Here is a 19,696-nt window from a genome sequence, read left to right as displayed (position 1 = left end):
GAGCAGACGTCAAATGTTAACGTTCAGATCTCTATGGCGTGAACACGTGGCCAGCAGGACTGCAGCATGTTATGTAATGACAGGATAGAACAGCAATTAAAAAGTTACCGCTATATTTAGCTGTTTATGACATTACAGCATGTAGACATCATTTAAAATTCATAAAATGTTTTATGATGTTTTTTTAATGGACTTTACTGTTTTCTAAAGAGATGTTAGAAACAGCAGCCTAAATGTACAAAAGACAACTTTACCAAAGGAAATGTTTCTGGGGACCTTAAACTGTGACGGACCTGGCTTATTGTTAGTCACACTGGCTGTGTCTGAAATCACTTTTTAATCACTATACATGGCCTTATATAGTGCCTTAGCCATTTTGTGGTGCTGTCCGAATGTGTAGTGAGAAAGTGTAGACCCCATAGAGTACCCTCAATGTATCCCACAATGCAGCATGAAAAGTAGTGTCCATCCAAAGTTCACTACATTAGCAATGCATGATGTACCATCATGCACCAGCACTGTTGCTGTATCATAGTGTCGTACTTCATGACTGTGGCAACATCACTTCCGTTTTCCTTTGTATAGTGTGGTGTGGGTGTTCGGCATTAAACACAACTGCTTATGGTTAGTGTGGTATGTTGTTGATGAAGATTTTCAGTCATCCAGGTCATATTCATTCAAAAGGTTGAGGCAAGGCGTCTGGACTTGTAGAGTTTTCTTGAAGACATTTCGCTGCTCCTCCAAGCAGCTTCATCAGTTCTGACTATTTGGTGGGGAAACATGGTTTATATGTGGTTACAGACCTCAGTGGGTGGATCACTGTGAAACTCACTAACGATAGTTCTAAATGTCTCCAAACCTACCTGTGTCGGTCTGACTGACTGTGTCTGGTCTAGACTACAGGGGGGCTGTGGTGGTGGGACTGGTTGACAGCCCATTGTTCTTGCTGTGAACATGTGACTTGGAGTGAAACTTCCTGGGAATGGATGGAATCACTGCATTGTACGTGGTAGAAAGATGAGGTCTGAGGCCACCACCTCTGTTAAGGGAAGGTTTTTCCAGCTTATCATAGATGGCTTCCTTGACTCCTCTTTCAAACCACCTGTCCTCTCTGTCTAGGATGTGGACATTGTTGTCCTCAAAAGAGTGTTAGTATGGTAGCCATTTCTTTGGCTGCTGTAGTGACGAACATCACATCTGACATGCAGGCGGCAGGTGCTTACACTATAGTCCTTTCCAAAACCTGGAAACATCAGCCATGGCTGTAGCCAGGATTTCACAGGTCCAGAGAGTGAATTTGCTGTGACGAAGCATCGATTCGGCATCGATTAGGTAAAAATGGCATTTTATCAAGATTTCTCTTTAATTTATTTCCAGATGTGTAGAGTCATAACTCGTGAAAATTGTCAGACAATTTCATCCATTGAAAGTTTCCCATCATCTTTGAAGCTTTTGGAGGTCAGGAACTTGGGGACCCTAATGGCAGCTACAGCCTTGATCAACAATTTTGTGTTCTCTGATTACAATCTGAGATTATTCTTGGAACTGCACATAATGATTGATTTATCATCATCTTCATCAGCATAGAATGATCAAGTTTTCAACAACTACAATAGGTTTTCAACATCAGCAGCTTTAAAAAAAATAGTGGTTCCAAAAGTAGCCTTTAAAAAGCCCGTCAGTTGAACAAGAGTTGGTGGTTATTTTAGTGCAGAGACAAATCAATATGACTGTCCAGGACAGAGGACAAGAGAGGAAATGACAGAGAGTGAGAAACAGAAAGAAAAAAAATGGAGAGAGACAGGGAGCAGTTCGGGAAAGAGGCAAAGATGAGGGGGAAGAGGAGGGGTGTCGGGTGGGGGTGCGAAGAGAGAGGGGGGGGGTGATCTTGGAAAGGTTTCGTATATCATAATTATCCCGTTAAGTAACGGCAGAGCGGCCTCCCCGGGGGAATTTGTCTTAAATGGAAGATTTGCAAGGAGAACGGGTCAGAGAGAGAGAGAGAGAGAAACGGCTTCCAGTCGGCAGGAAATCCTGTTTACATTTACATAATCATATCAACACTCACTCCTTCTTCTTCATCGTCTCTTTCTTATGGGTGCCTTTCAAAAAAAAAAAAACAAAAAAAAAAAAGGAAACAGATGAGGGAGGGCTTCAGGCTGCTGCTTGTCGGTGTTTGTTGTGTTGTTGCTCCTTTTTTTATTATTATTATTTTCTTAAAAGTGCTGCCAGTGTTGGCAGGAACACGTCTTTTTTTGAAACGCCTTGCCAGAACCTCCAACCTCTCCTTAACGTCTCAGTTTTTTTTCTGACTCATAATGTGCTCTTTCAGTGGGATTTCTCAGACCTCTTGGCCTCTTTCTGTTGTTTGGCACGTTGTAAAAAAAAATCATAAATAAGGTATGGTGTGTGTGCCCGGCTGTGTGAGTCTTAATTGAGATCTGCTAAGAGCAGCAAGCAGATGTTTGTAGCAGCAACTGTTGAATCATCAGAGACCGTTGATGAAAGCCTGTGAACGAAACGCTAAAAAAGAAGCCAGGTGATCTACATTTTTTTTATTTCTCTCTCTGCACATCAAGAAAAAAAATGGAGAGTGGATGAAGGAGAAGAAGAAAGAAAGAGCGAACATATGGGGTATTAGCAATGCTAAACTGTTGTAAAGTGTCTCCATCTTTGTGTATGCTAAATGAGAGGATAAACTTGAGTTTAAACATGGAACAAAGTCTGGTGATTATCATTATAAAACACACTGAAGGTCATCAAACGGTGCCCTTTCCCTTTTAAAGCATTATTCGTACAATAATATTCATTAGAATACATTAAGTTCTTAGTGTTTTTAGCCTTTTAAATAAACTCTAACAAGCACAAAAGAACAGCACAGGCATGATAGCAACTCCTGTTTGATGCTTTTTTGTTGCACTTCCTCCACTGTGCACCTTTTAAAAAAATGATGTTGATTTGTTGTTGTTACCATCTCCAATCAGTGGAAGAACAGGGTCGCTTAATAAGATAATAATGCATAGTTTTAGTATTTCCTGTTTTGTTTTACTGATTTCTTTAGTCTTTTTTTGTTACACTTGTTTTATTTTGGTTGTTGTCTGTCTCTGTGTTTACTTCCTGTCCTTGTGTGTTCCCTCATCTGTGATTGGCAGCTCCACCCTCATTGTCTCCACCTGTGCCTCGTCACCATCACTGTGCGTTAAGTCCATGTATAGGTCAAGGGGGTGGGTGGGAGTTTTACAAAGGTAGTATGATCCATAGTTTTAGTTAGTGTTTCCAGTTTTTCTTGTGTTTTTGTTTCCTTGTTGCTCTTTATTTTTGTAGTTGTACTTCCTTTGTATATCTTGGTTTACATTACTTCCTGTCCTTGTGTTTTCCCTCCTCTTTGATTGGCTGGCCGGCCCTCATTGTTTCCACCTGTTCCTCTTCACCCTCGGTGTGTATTTAGTCCCTGTGCTGCCTCTGTTCTTGTCAGATCCTCTGCTTCACTTTGCTTTTGTGTCATGCTCTGTCTTTTTCTGTTGTAGTCATCTGCTGTTGATTACATTCTACACATTTGCTTTGTTTTGTTTTTTTGTCTGTTTTGTCGGTATCTTCAGTGACCAATATATTCTTCACCAATATATAACCTCTACTGTGTGTTTGCTTGGCTACAGTAGTAAAATGTCACTCTGAAACCAAGACAAAACTGGTGTTCCATGTCATTCCTCACTTTAGTGTGTTTAAAAACACTTTTTTTTTAACGTGCTTCACATTTTTTGTTGCTGCTGCATTGATGATCCTAACCCCCACTGATATTCACTTCACTTTGCCTTAAAGCCTCATCCTCTGCATCTTAAATACAATAATGACAAACAATGAGGTGCAGCTATGGCACTGACAGTCTCGGCCTCTGTGTTTTGGCACTCTCTCCTTTTACGTCTTCAACATATGGCAAGCGCCTGCACCTTGATACACCAAATTGATGCACATGTTACAGTTGTTCTCAGAGCACTTATCTCCTCCTCCTCCTTTTTTTCTTCTTGCTGTCTCCAACCTGCCACCCAGCCCTCTGAGCCTTCTCCATCCTCACATTTTAAACTGCTGTCATTTATTTATCTGTAACATTTGGAAGCTTGGGAAGACTCCCCGCATGGCATGGGAACACTGGGAACCAGCAGCAGGTTCTCTGTGATTATAAATGATAGCTATGATAGCTGCGTCGCTGGGTTATTTTCCCGTCTGTCTGTCTGTCATATTAATCTCTCTCTGTAGAGCTCTGACTTCTTTTCATCTCAGTATCGGCATCTTTTTATCTCCCTGTGATTCCTTCCTGGCCTCTTACTGTTTTTGGCTTGTTCTACTAGAGTTCGGCTAACGTAAATATTTAACATGATACATATATTCTGCAGCCACTAATAGCAGAGATTTAAGGAAGAGCCTCAAGAGGTGACGGAAGGGACCATATTTAATGAAAGGCTTTTATTTTGGTTTCATTATTTCAGATTTATCTCTCTACTCTATTTCTCTGGCAATATAAGAGAGTGCTACAGACTTAAGCAGAGCATGTCACTTACTGTTGCCCTATATATGCATTTTGCCCTATATAATATTGTCCTATTTGCTGCTGTGTCTCTAGTTCATTTCCTCCTCCCCCTGTGATCTACATACATCCTCCATAATGTGTCATCGCGTTCCTTTTGTCTGTCCTCCTCTTCTCTTGCAGTCAAATGGAGGGGGTTTGGGGACACATTTCGTTGGCAGATCAACAGACTCCTTTTTTTTCCCCTTCCCATCTCCCATCTGGCTTCATGCCACACCGAATTAGTAACCAGATATGTCACCGCCACCGTGCTGGTGCGGAAAATACTGTCCACTTCTGGGAGGGCCCCCGACTCGCAGATTAGCGGCTACAATTAATATAGCTGACTCTCAGGAAGGGCCGTCTGCTTTCTTAGGTTTGGTTGTGTCTGTTAGGGATGCACGTCAACAGCACAAGAAGGTTGCCGTAAGATGGGTCAGTGCCGTGTGTGATGGAAATTTAATTTCAGCTTGAAAGGTCAGGTCAGGAGTATCACATAATTAAATACAGCACAGTGTATCATTGTCATTTTTTTTACTACTACTTATGATTCCTATTTACAAGAGCAATAAGTGCTGCATTTTTTAACTTTTAGCTATGCCTTTAACATCAGTAATGAAATTTGCAATTTGACACATGTAGCTGTGCACACTCTTGTGCTAGAATGGTTGTCCAGAAAGTGGTGGAGAAGTTTGTTACAGTTGGGGAAAAAATGCCTTCTAACAGCAGTTTAACAGCTTAAAATGATCTGTTTGTGACCGAGGGGTAAAGGCAGAAAAAATGAGGGCCGTATTTGTTGAGCCTGCAGTTCTATCTGCATCCTCTAGGGGCTAGCTCTACAAGTGAGTTCATCTCCATAGACATCCATGTTAAAATGTCCAACTTTACAAAAGAAAGTGTTTTTTTCTGCCTGCTTATGCGACTGCCTGCTCATGTCAGCTCTCCCCATGCTCTGCCTCTTTGCCTGTATTTGGATCAACCAGGAGGACTTAGACATGGCCGACGTGATAATAGTGGAAGACTTACACCAGACAAAAAACTGATGTTTTATTTATAGTCCACAGTCTTAACCCAAACACAGCCCACCCTCACAAGGATAATGTATAACATGATTGGTATTTTCAAGTCTTTAAATCATGGATATGTATATATCTGGCTGCTTCTTGTGGTTATACTGGATAACACACATCAAAATTGTTGTCAGGACAGCATTTTTCAGCATACTACCCACAAACGTCTTACAGAAATGAGAAAGTTCTGCCTCGTAAGATGTGTCTATATAGATGAACCTCACCTAGTAGTTTTAACTCCCTGTGAGTTTTATCAGTTAATCCCAGCTGCAAGTCAAAAGTGACGCAAAGTTGTGTTTTTTTTATTGTCAGTTTTTTATAATGCATCGTTTATCATTTTGGGATCCAGCTGCCAATCCGCCTTTTGTTTGTGTCGGAAATTCTCAGTCATCCTGGTGATTGTGTATGAGTAACAAAACAAACAGGCAACTGGACTTATTGCTACTGAGTTTTTTTGTGTTTTTTTTATTTTTATAAGCTTACCAGCCCTTCTTAGGAAGAGACAAGCCCAATCTGTTATACAAAACATGTCTACATTCCAGTACAGCCACTAATACAAACATCCACCAGCGTGGCTTTAAGCCTACAGTGAATAAGGGAAGGATGTTAGATCATGTAAGCACAATGCTTTCCAAAAAAAAAAAAAAAAGATGAATAGTTAGTGGCTGAAATGTGTTGAGATGACCTCACCTATTCCTGAAGCAGAAGCGGTGATGGGAAACTCCTACATTTCCTCGTGAGAACGCAGACACAAAGTTGTCAGTACACAGACAGAAGAGACAATAAATGAAATAAAGAATTTCATTTGACCTTGACAGAACCAGTGCACATGGGTAATCCTGCCATTTAATGATTTTTCATTTTTTTCTCCCTTTGCTCTCTTTTGCATTAGACTACAGGCTTTTTGAGAGTACAGTGTGTCACCAGCATTTAAGATGTGGCCTTTCCCCCCCCCTGCACATTCCAATGTCATTATGCTACATTGTTGCTGAATAAAAGGACGTATTATGTTCCAGCCCCCCCAGTAAAAGGGCAGAAGTGGACCCAGTTTTTTATCTGCTGAACGAATCAATCAGGATTATGTCAGCTGAAAAGAATCACAGACAGCAGTCGCCAGGCGCTGTGTCTCTGAGTGTGTGTGTGTGTGTGTACGTGCCCCTTCTGTGTGTGTAAAGGATGAGAAATGTACAACAGGGAGGAAAGCACTTGTTGGTTATGAACATGGCCAGCTTGGTGACAGAGATGTCATTTTGGGGGTCTAAAAAAGCAAGAAGGATTTGTTTTTTTTTCTATTTATGTATTTACCCACTACACCCCCGCACCCCCACCCTCCTTCCTTCAACCCATCCCTTTCTCCTCCTCTATGGGAGGATTGGAAGGGCACTAATTATCATTTCAGCAGAAATGATTAGGAGATCAAACAGGGATCGAATGCCATTTCCTTCCATTAATGCAGGGGGTTTAGAGTGCCTGTCATGGCTTGGCTTGTCCTAAGGCCTGTGGAGAGAGAGTGAGAGAAAAATAACAAGAGGAAAGAGAAACCAGGGGAAGAATGGAGGATGGAGAAGAGGCTTAAGAGGAAGGGAGTGAGGGAGGGACAGGACGGGACAGGGGTTTGGCAACAGAAAGAGAGAAGAGCTATTCAGTTAAAAGGCCAATGGATTGGATGAAAGTATTAGCTGAAGACCAGATCATTTGAACAGGGAAGGATAATTAGAACTATTATTTTTTTCTTGTGTGATTTTCCGCTAAAGTTCAAATAATATGTTCAATGACGCATTTCGACAATTGACTTCCGTCTTATAACGCTTTCCATGCCAGTCTTGCATAGCAGTTCTAAGATCTTCCTCCATTTTGGACTCTTCAGTGTTCTTTTCTCATTAAAATAAAGCTCCACTACACTTACCCGGGGACATTTTGTCATATGTTTACAGCTGGAGAAGTAGCTGGTAAAGTGAACGGAGAGGATCCTGTTATGTGAGGTTACCAGAGGTTCTGGTCATCGTCACTTTAACTTCACCTGTGTCCCACTTAAACCAAATATAGACAGAGTGGTTGAGCACGAGTGAAGTGATAGGATCTTGTCACTCAAGGCCATCACACCCTCCAATCATAAGCCGTTACATAATTCAAAGTGGTGACTTGTATAAGGATTAACACAAATTCTCTCCTTCACATTAAGGTCTGTTGGGACTGAGTTTTAGGAGCCACACTCCAGTGGTCATTTTTTTGTCTATATGGTCAGTAGACATGTAGACTGATGTGATACTGATAGTACCAGGGCTAGTGTTAAACAAAACCACAGTTATAGCTTCTGCAACTTCAACAACATGATCTCCTGATGGCTAATAGTGTCTACACCTACCACTAAGGGACTGCTATTGACTCCCATTGAAAACGGACGCACTGTCAGACCCTGCCCATGCACCCAATTGATTGACACTGATAGCTTATGTTCTTTTCAAACTGGTAGTTCACGCTTTCAGACCGCGATGCATTCATGAGTCAAACAACACTTCAGATCAGCAGTGCTGGATCCTGTTCTCCTTTAAATCTTCACTTTTGTGTCTCAGTCTTACACTATATTTGGTTTGGAGGGAAAAGCATCATGGTTACTATGGTTACATCTCCTGCCTCTTATACTATACAGTTTGAAGTCCAAAAAAGAGCAAATGATGTCTAATGGTCTCTATTCCTAAAGCGATTCCATTGATGTCTGTTAGCCAAAATGCTACTTTCAGCTCTGTGTATATGCATCTTTCTTTGGGTTATAATCTCATGTTAATACATAACAAAGTTCAGTGTTTCCACTAGAAGACCAAAGAGACTGGAGGTAGATATCACAAAAGATTACAGAGAAACATGGAAGCCAAAAAAAAAAAAAAGGAGGGGGGGGGGGCAGAACAGAGAGCTCTGGATGAGGCTGTGATTGTTTCTGCACGTCAGATGAGAGAAATGTCAAAGAGAATGTGAGAGATGACCTCTGCGTTCATCGCCCATTAATGACCCTGCAGCTCCCAGCTTCATTTTCCCGCTCATCAAAAACATTAAAAAAAACATTTCCTTCTGTCTCCAATAGTCATTTCCCCCCGCATTGTATTTATGTATTGAAAAAAAAAAAGGTAATAGATCAAGCACATTCCATTATTCTCTTATAAGATCATTAGCAAATATAATTAGATATGAAAGAAAGTAATTTGGAGAGAAGAGGAGAGAAAAGCGCTATCAGGCAGAGAAGACAGATTGTAGCATCAGAGTGTTTGGGCTTAAATTGCTCAGCGGAGGTATTATCAAGCCGGCAATCTTTTAGCCTCAGAAATAGTTTTGGAGACAGACAGCGAAAGATAGAAAGAGGCCACTAACATTCACTTCATTGTATTCCCCCAACTGCAATCATTCTTTTTCACATTTTGCTTCCTTCCCTTTTTTTTTTTCCCACCCTTTTCCATCCTGTCATACGCCTCACCTCATACTCAGACCCCAGAGTTTGCAGCAAAAACAAAACTGACAAACAAGTCGACACAGAGTCATCACACGAACAACACAAACCCACATTTATCACAGACAACAGCTAACCTTTTTTTAACTCGCACATATTGATTGAGCTTTTGTCTTATTTTTTTTTTGCGTCTTTAAAACACAGAAATAACACACAAATTGTGTTCCGCCTTGAAGTCGCTGCTTGAGGAACCTTGCACACATCTCCTCTCTCTCTCTCTGGCACTCGCGCATCCCTCCTCTTCCCCACTCTCCTCTCCCACCCCGCACACAGGAGTTTTCGTCACTCTTTGTTGCACCTTAACACCACACTCTGTTTGTCTAATAAGGATCTGAGTCGAAAGCAGTCTGAGAGCACAACAATCCTGCTGCGTTTCACCACAAATTTGCTTCTTTTTTTTTTTTTTTGCTTTTTTTCTCCTCCCCTCACCCCTTTTTCTTTGAGGGATTGGTAGGGAGGGTGGGGAAGGGGTGAAGAGGAGGGGTGGCAGTGTGGATGTGGATTTTTCTAGTCTTTTGTGCGAATCACAGGGAATGGTAACTATAAACATCCTGTATTCATTAAAACCATCTAAAAATACAATTTTGGAAGGAGAGGGGAGGGTAAGGGGAGGGGTGGGGGGTGAGGAGTGCGCTCACTTCCTTCGCCGCTCCTCCTCGGTGTATACAAGCGGGCTGTGTTATGCCTGGTGCTGCTCATATTTACATATTTATAAATACTGGGCTGTACAATGAGACGAGCCAGTGCCAAGAACAACAGTTTCTGCTAGTGTAGGGCCCGGATGCCTGGGAGAGGGAACAAAAGGAGCCGTAGCCACCTTCAGTGATATGGAGAGGGTTCACACAGCACTCTTCGTATGGATAGTCTTTGACTGTATATGTTCAGATCAGGCCGACTTTGGTGATGTATTTTTGACACTTGTGCAACTTTTGAGCGAGTTTGCACAGTGTCATCCTCACACATGATCAGAGGATCAGAGGGTCTTGCTGTATGGTCATTTACTATTGACAGTTATAAATCTGGTCACATTATCTGCCCGTCATAGTACATGTATGAAAGGGTCAGGGTGGATGATGGCTCCCAGACTTTCATACAGGAGGCTGGGGATCGGTTTTCCTCTTATTGGGTCGTTGCTTTCTTTTATTCTCTGATTTCTTCACTTTTTTCCACTCTTTCCACTCAGGTTAGGCTTTAGCATTGAACCTTCTTGGTTAAGTCATGCCAAATAAAATTCCACCAAATTTTAGTCACCGTGATGCGACACAAACATCACATCTGACATAGATACAGCCACAGGTGGGCCCAAAGGTGGGCTACTTTGAGGAACTTTTGAGGTTTGGGTTAACACAGCGGCTTCAGGACAGTACAACCATTAAAAGTATTTTTAGGTTTTATCTTCATTTAAAGAGGCAAAAAGGTTTTTTAATCTCCTTTTTTGTACAAACTAAAACACATGCACCCATCACTGACATCAGCTGCTTTGACTGTTGGAAGGCAGGTCTCAGTCCATGTCCATGCATGCGTAGCTAGTTGTTGGATTATACATTGTAAATCTTGTGTAATAATAGAGTTGACTTAGCTGTCTGCACATTAAAATGAGCCAGTGCTGCATCCTGCACATGGAGAAGGATCCAACCAGGAAAAGCAAGCCCATATATTCTGTCACTATATGAGACATCACATGGCTGTAATGACAGCAGATGTACATTTGAGTGTATGAACAAACTCAAATCTGACAGCAGTGCAGGTGCAGGTACATCTGATGACTCTTATCACATTGTGTTATTTATATAGATACACTGTTTTGTATACACAGCACCAAAAACAGAAAGAGTACAACTGGATGCATTTGTCTTAGCTCTTTCTATTGTGTGATATTTTCACAGGCTGCTATTAAAGTCAGGTGATGCCACGGAGCGTTCACACGTTTATACCACACACACACACACACACACACACACACACAGTCGGCCCGTTTTCCCATAGCAGTCCATAGCACATGCTCAGAGTGCAGCGGCATGCCATTGTTCCAGCCTCCTTTCCATTTATCCATTCTGTTAAGCATGACACATGTATTAACGGTGGATGGATCCTGGAGCTGCATGTCCTCACACCATATGTTTTACCTTCCCAGGTCCTCTCCTCAACAATAACCACCCCCGTTGTCTTTCATATCTGCTGATCTCACAGAACACCACAAGAGGGCGCAATTACACTTTTGGCACACTGTGTGCTGGATTTAAACAGCTGTGCATCGGATTGAACAATAATCACTTATATAGGGACGTATATTTTTTCTTTTTATCAGCCTGCCATCGTGTATGCACTCTGTGTACGTGATTCTGTCCCCAAGACGGGACAGGAATCTTTGAAGGAAACAGATAAGCCTTTGCATTCATGTGATAAATGAATGCCAGGCAGGTTTTTCTGTGTCTGTGAGGTGCATCTGCCATCTACCCGAATGGGAAATTAAAAACTGTGAGGGGGGAAGTTATGCTAAATCTATAAAGTTGGCCAGGAAAATCTCTCTCTCTCTCTCTCTCTCTCTCTCCCTCTCTCTCCCTCTATCCCCTTCACAGCGGCAGTTGTTTGGGGAGAAGGAGCACCATGCTTAAATAATAACATTCCAGGTGGCTTAGTTAATGAACAGTGAAAATCAAATATGGGGCCTAATCTGGAGCTCGTTACAGAAAGTTTCTTTACAGGGAAGTCAAAGGCAGGAAGTGCCCTTGGGGAGAGACTAAATACTTTTTGAAGCTTCAAAAGGAGGAAACTTTTATTTTTTATTTTTTTTTATTTTTTCATTTTTGAAAAAAATAAGGATTGTTTTTTTTATACAAAAGGCAAAATATGACAGGAAATATTAAGAACATAAAAACAGGTGCGTTTAACTGAATTAGCATTTAGCTTTGACGCAGAGGTGTTGATGTAAAGGGATATGTCTGAATATACAAGTAGAGGTATGGTGGGATTTGTGTGCGTAGAGGCTGCTGTCTTATTTACTGTCTTAGCTTGCCATCTGGTGGTCGTAGATGGATATAAGACCCTCAGAGCACACCAGGACTCTAAGCTGTACACTCACAGCTAGTCATGCTGTATAGATTTTTTTTATACCATACTATGTTTCCTCTCTTTTTTTAATGTACCAATAACATTTAAATATTTTTGCAATTATCCTTCGGTGTCTCTATTTGAAGAGCATTAATGCACAAAGTGTTTGTTGCGCGGTGATGTTGTTCACTGCACCCCGCACACAGACAGGCCCGAGTTATTGCTCGGCATTGAATCTAAGAGATGTTTTATCGCGTTATTAGCTCTTTATTTTCCCTCTGTGACGGTGTGGCACTTCCTTTCATTTTGATATCCATTTCCATACTTGTGAAAGCGCAGCTCAAATAAAGCCGTGTTTTAATTTGGTTTTGTCAGATTCATAACGCCACTTTAAAAAGAACATGACATGCAAATGCACTCAGCGGTGTTTTATTGCAAAATAATTTCAAAGAAGTTACAGAGGGAATGAAAGTGCGGGGTTGTATTATTTAGTGGCCGATGCTGTGAGACCTAATTACGCTTGCATTTCTTACTTGAGACTTAAAAAAAAAAAAAAATAGATTTGAGTACTTCACTTCTCCCCCCGTCACACTTCCTGTCACACTTCAAACCAAACCAACTTGCTTGCAACAAGTATGAAACTACTCCAGTTGTCATAACTATAATGTGTTAGATTATCTCACTGTCTAATAGTAGAATTAGTATTATACCTCTGCTACCTGTGCTACCTCTCACCTAATGCAGGAAGCAGCCTAATGGCCCCAAAATGTACCCTCCATGTTACATTCTTCATTGTCCACACTGTAGTTTTAGATACTGAGCACATTTCATCGCTATATTAGTATTTTCATTATGCATCTGATGTCAGTCAAAGTCTGGAAATAGATTAAATTTGGGACTGTGAGCTGAAAGTGCAGATTTGCCCCATTAACATCTCACACTGCATTACTTTTGATTTCATTCACACACTGTTGTTTGTTTTTGGGAAAAAAATAAATTACATTATTTGAACACACACACACACACATATATATATATATGTCCTTTTTTTAATTGTTCATTCAAATGTTTTGTGCCAAGCTGACAGTCTCAAATATCTGCTCCATCTGCTGACCAATGCTGAATGTGAGTCTGTGTGTGTCTGTGTGTGTTTCTGTGTGTGCTGCAGGGTGAGGGTCGGTGTGTTGGGTCGTTGGTGCTAACTCTGCCTCTTGTTCTTTCATTGGCCGTAGTGCATCTGTGGGTAGGAGAGGAGGACCAGCCCATGACCCATGACCCCGCGCTGACCCACGATCCCAACCATCTTAACAACGACCTTAACAACCACCCTAACAACCATAACCTAGGTGAGCCCAAGGGGCTGGGCGTAAACAAAGACTAACGGCCTGCATCGGAAGCAAGGCAGAATGATGATGATGATGATGAAGGCGAGGATGGTGATGATGATGATGAGGAGGAGGAGGAGGAGGATGGAGGTTAAATGAAGGAATACACTATAACAAAGACTTTATTTAAGATGAAAAAAAAAAACACATACTACCGTCAGAGACGAGAGAAGGTGACGGAGAGTAATGGATTTTGCGAGATGGACCTAATAATGACTTTTGCAAGCATCCTTGGACACTAAACAAAGTGACGGCAACCTTCCTGTTTTGTCTCCTGTGGTCTGAATGCCCCTTGTCTTTGTTGTCTTATACAGTTTTTGTTGTTTTGTTTTGTTTTTTTTTATCTTCTTTTGATGAAACTACCTGTCTGATTAGCACTTCTTGTAAACTGACCCTGCAATTTCTGATACATTCCTTGAGCTATAGAAAGATACGTCTTTTTTTTTCTTTTTTTTTTTTTAAATTAGGACAGACGTGTAGTATTGATACTTTTCTCTCCTGTTTAAATGATCAGACCACCATTATATAGTAGAATGTAGACAGAGACCAAGCACATTCCTGTCAAACTGGCCACCACTCCTGGCTGCCATATAATGATCCTCTGTTTTTTCGTGCGTCACACACTAAATATGGCCGCCGGGAATATAAACACAAACATATGGTGATGGTATGAACCACGTTTTAATGATGGTGGTCTTTGATAATGATTGTGAAGAAGATACAAACTGCCCTCAATGTATTCATATTACTATACACACCGACACCCCGAGGCCTCCACCTGTATTCCATAGATGCTTCAGTTGAGAGATATATACCATAGCTGAAAAAAAAAATACATGACAGTAGTTTACATGACCGCAGATGGTAGGCGTTCCTCTTTGGTGCAAAAGAGAGGAATTAAAAATAAAAAATAAACAAACAAATAAAACAAAAAGGAAAAAGTGGGAACATTTTCTTTCTTTCTATAACCCCCCCCCTTTTCTCTTCATCATCCTACTATGTCAACCTCAAGGACTTCTAGTGTTGCAAATGTTTGTAAAATACTGCCACCTATCATTGTTGCACAGTGTTACTGACTACTGAAAAATGGTTTGATGTATTTACTTTAAGATGAGAAGAAAAAAAATAACATAAAACTGGAAAAAAGACATATTGTGTATAGCCTTAGATACAAGTCATCTGTTATTGCTTCTACAAAAAAAAGAAAAAAAAGCTATGTAGCTGTGCTAGACCGTAGGATGTAGGGTTGATTTTATTTTTCATTTTTATATGTACTGTACATTAATGCCTTGTCCATTTACTGATTAAAAAAAACAACAACAACAAAAGAGGAAAAAGATGACAATCGTCTCCTGTGCTGCAAACATATTTGCCCCCCCCCCTCCCTCTCCCTCCCACATATATACAGAACCCCATTTATGCATAGAGGGACTTATCCTTTCTTATTTCTTTCATTTGTTTTCGATTCTCAGAAGTATTTTGCACTGTGATAGTATTATAAATCCAACCTATACAGTACAAAACTAGCTAACTAACTAAAATGAAGGTGTGTGTTTGTGTGTCCCTTGGCATTGTGAAATGTTTCTACATCTTTTTTTTTTTTTTTTTTTTTTTTTTTTTTTTGTGAACCCAGAGTAAAAATGCGGTATGTACAGTCCAAATATAATACTCCTTATTTTATTTTTTGGATCAACCTCCTATACTGTACGTGGCTTTGACAAATTGTTACTCAGATTTCTTTTGTATGCTTAATCCCCTTCAGTGTAGGCTTCTTACTGCTTCAGATTTTCACTGCTCAAATTCCAACTTGAGAAGATTTCGCTGCAGTACTACAGCCTCAGACTTTCTTTTTTCTTTTTTTTTTTACTCCCTTTGAAACCATTGATTTATGTAGACTGCAATTAAGCGTTCAATTCCAATATGCCGGGAAAAGAGGGGAATCAAAAATAGAACAATAAGAGTGAGACATATGAGGAGGAATATTTGTGTAGTGGGTTTAGAAATGGGGTCAAAGTAAACCGATTGGATGTATCCTGACCAACGGCGTTCGCTTCTGACCCCCTAATTTACCAGTGGTGTTAAAAGATTGACGGAGAGAGTCGAGCTTCGGGCTCTCTCCGATCTCTGAACCAGCTAAAAATGATCATTCCACACTCCACATATTATGTACAAAACCTGTCTTGTGAGCTGAACACTCTTTATGTTTTGCTGTATCCTCATGGCAGATGCTTCGTTTTGTAACTACTGAACTGTACTTATAATAAAAATAAAATGTATTCAAACTAAAAAAAAGAAAAAAAAAGAAACATGGATTGTCACAGAGCAATGGCCTGTTTCATGTTTTTTAATTTCTTTCCTCTCTGGATATGGCTTCTGAGTGAGGGAGAGTGTGTGATCAGAGGAGTGCAGTCCCCTCACTTCAAAGACGACTTATTATCTTTCAGTCATTTTGATGGCAAAGCTTCACACACTGTGATCACGGTGTCGAGTGTGCACAGCTAAATTACCGCCTGCACCGCTTTGTCTGCCAATAGGTGCTGGTGAACTGAAGGGAGTGAGCATGCATCACTCTGAGGAAGAGTATCAAACACCTCTCTCTCTCTCTTTCTTTATTTAGGAAAATCTAGATTCCACTGTAGGCCTTGCTATTCACTTAGTCACAGTGTCACCAAGAGGGGGCGCTGCTAGAAGTTTATAGTTAACTTGATGTGTGCTCGTCGCTTCCAAACCCGGTCGTTCTTCACCAGTCCAAACAGCCGTTGTTCACACACTTGTGCGCAGCTTAGAACCTGGCAAGTTGGATTACGCCGTAATCTCATGATCTCACCTAATATCGGACTGACCTACAGTCATAACTGTGTGTGTGACAACTTAGGAATGTTGGACCTTGGCCTGAATCCGGAGGGATTTACATTAGACCTGTATGGGCCCTGTCACCTCTACAGCCATATAAATAGCTGTATGTGTGCAAACGCACTATCACACACGAGAAAAACCAGTGTCCAGTGGACTGTCCATAAAAAATAGACATGGATGGAAAATATTAATCTCGCTAAATTCTATAAAATAAATAAAATAACAGGCACATTAGGCAGCTTTAAAAATAATAAGTGAAATATTGTGAACTATATTAGGATGACTTTTACATTATTGAGGCATACATGCCATTTTATTAAAAAATATTCCTTTTTTTAATAAAATTACTTTTCCTTATTTTAATACTTTTGCATTAAAATGTATTACTGTAAAATATAATAAATAACTTTGGTCACTACAGTCTATTGTTATAGGCTTTAGGCCTTATTGCAACAAAACCATAGGACTGTAGTTTAGGTTTTGAACTAACATACTAACATTTTGTTCTATAATTTCATAAAGTTTTTTTTAGTTAAAATGTCTGTTTTTATATGTGAAATGCAGATAGAAATGTGGAGCAGCTCTCTAATCTTAACAGTAAAAAAAAATAACACATTTCCTAAAGTTAGCTTCACAGTCCAGCTGTTTCTCTTTTAAAAAAGGAAAAGGATGTTAGATGGTTCCTCTGCCCCCCTCTGTCGTCTGAAACCCGATCTGCACCGCATTAAGGAATCTGTATTAGTGTTATAACCTAACGTCAGGACCCCATACGTCGCTGAACCCGCTGGGAGGCTGCCCAGGTCAATGCCTGACTAATTTTTAAATGGATCAGAGCACCAGATGTAGTGGTGGGGTTGGTGGCGGAGGTTTCGGGGTGGGGGGTGGGGTGAAGGGGGGGGGCTCCTGCCACAAATCTGCAGAGTCTGTTCCCAATAAAACTCACATCTGGAGAAAGTAACTGTTTGACTGTTTTATACTGACACACGCGTCACTAAAAGAAAGACTGCAGTCTTACGTTTTCACTGTGTGTGTGTACATGTATGATTAGGACCCTATATGTTTCAGTAGGTGTGTGTGTGTTAAACTGCACAGGCATCTGATTAAAGAACACATGAGGTCATTTTTTATCCATTTGGCCCCTTTGTGAGTGTGTGTGTGTTTCTGGTCATTGTTATTGTGTAATTGCCACATTTAAAGCAACATTATATCTCATTCTCCTCATTTATCAGTGGTGTGAGCATGTGTGTGTGTGCGTGCGGTGTAGATGTCCAGGCGCGTGTTCAAGGTGCCACATTCTGCAGCGGTAGCAGTTGTGCCAGCTTGGTCACCAGGCAGATGGTGACCTGCAGATGAACCCATCTTTCCGCTTTTGTTCAGCTGCCTCTAATTTTCCCTCCTTCCTTCCTTTACATTAGAAGGAGGCTCCCTCCTCTTTCTCTCTGCAGTTCTCTGGTTTTGCCACTGGAGGGCAGAGTAGACCAGCTGTTGGTGCAGAGCTGGTCCGGCACGTTGCAGTGCAAAAGGAAACACAGGGGTGTGTGCTCAGGGAATTTGGCACCACTGTATCACCTAAATGTAACTTCAGTCATTAAACAAATGCATCAATGGATACATGAGGTATTATATTATGATGTGGTTATATATGTGGTTTGGAATATTGTTGCTGGAGCCTTTAGTACTGGATTTATGGAGGAAAAAGCAAATCAATCAATTAAAAATATGTCATAAAAACAATAAGTCAGTTTTTGTTGCCTTCACTAAAACAGGTTAGCCTGGCAGGTCCAGGCAACAGTTTCACAGTTCTTATGTTGTGAAGAGTTTCATTTATTATTTTGTTTTGGGCTCAAAATCCATTTGATTTTTTTTTATTATTTAGCTTCATCTCTTTTTTAATAATAATACAAAATAGTATTGTCAAAAGTATTTTAATATTTTATTTATTTATTTGTGTTTTTCAAGCTTTTTTAACATTTTAACAAATTAAACAAACATTATATGTATTTTATTATTTATTTATTTACCTTTTTTAAAAAACAAACTGAAAAATAACAAAATTATGTTGCCATCAAGTAGTTTTTTTAAATGTTTTTTTTATTTTATTTTACCTACATTGTCTACTTTAAATCTACACATATACCATTATTTGATTACTGTGAATACAAACACTAGAGGCCATGCACAGACAATATAAAACAAGTTTTTTTTTGGAAGAAAAAAAAAGAAGCTTGATTGTGATCTGTGCCTTTTTCAGTCTCATAGATAATATCCAACCACTGTAGAAATGCTGACGTGCACAATGGATTTCATTTTGAACTACAGGAATTCCCAAACTACATTAGACAGAACTCCCTGTAGTCAAAACAACAAAACTCTTCAGGTAGTAGCCTACTAACACAGTTTTGAAACAATACAAAAATAATGTTCAATAATTTTGATTATGAAATAAATCCATAAACCAAAATCCACTACTTAAAATGTCAGAAGTTTGTTGTTATTTGGAAAAAAAATTAAATTCAAGCAGCAGTTTGATAAACACAACCAACAGTTAGCCACAGCCCTGATTTCAAATAGAACATATACTAACAAATGCTAATGAGACAGCCTGTCCCCTCATTCTCATGCATCCTTCCTGCTAAGCAGCTGTGCTTATGTATGTGGGTGTGTTCCTGTCTGCATGTGGGTCAGTGTGTGCCGCCCGGAAAACTCTATGTGTGTGTTTGTGTGTGTGTGTGTTTGTGTGTTTGTGCCGCATGCAGGGCTGGTGTGCTATGGCCTCCCTCTTTCGCTCTCCTCGGCTCTTATGAATCGATGATCATGTGGTGTAAGGGAGATAGATGGCCCCCAGCTCCATCTTGTCTCCTCTAATTGTAAAATATTAGTTACATTAGACTCTGGCCCATGATTAATGGAACTTATTTGGAAGGTGGACTCTCTCACACAGACACACACACGTACTTTCTCCCTCTCTCTCTCCAAAGTCTCTTCCTGAAAAAATTGAGTGATTTCACTTAAAGCGGACAAATAGGCTTCCCTCTGTGGGCAAAGGGAAGGCAGAAAAAGACAGCAGAGGAGGAAGATGAAGGAGTGGACATGATGAAGGGAGATAAGGAAGAGCTTATGAATGGGAGTAAATAAGAGCTCTACTGGAAAAGGTTTTTAAAAGTTGTGGTATTGGTCGGTTCTAAAGGGGATTTAAGCCTCTTGGTCGATAATTCTTCATCCAGGATCACACAGGAAAAATGCTAAACACGATCAAGTCCTGATCGCGTTTACA

General features: G+C 40.4%; 1 protein-coding gene across 3 annotated transcripts in view; it reads left to right on the top strand.

Annotated features, from left to right (window-relative positions):
- The window catches only part of znf536 (zinc finger protein 536), a 170,853-nt gene extending 156,465 nt beyond the window's left edge, over positions 1 to 14,388 (top strand). For all 3 annotated transcript variants that reach the window (XM_028402376.1, XM_028402375.1, XM_028402377.1), the window contains one exon: positions 13,414 to 14,388. In XM_028402376.1, coding sequence (XP_028258177.1) covers positions 13,414 to 13,562 — 149 coding nt within the window. In that variant the 3' untranslated portion in view covers positions 13,563 to 14,388. The remainder of the gene's footprint in view (positions 1 to 13,413) is intronic.
- The last annotated feature ends 5,308 nt before the right edge of the window (positions 14,389 to 19,696 follow it).

This window comes from Parambassis ranga, chromosome 3 (genome assembly GCF_900634625.1).
Source record: "Parambassis ranga chromosome 3, fParRan2.1, whole genome shotgun sequence".
NCBI lineage: Eukaryota > Metazoa > Chordata > Actinopteri > Ambassidae > Parambassis > Parambassis ranga.
Note: the sequence above shows the minus strand (reverse complement) of the source record. Positions and strands in the feature narration are given on the sequence as shown.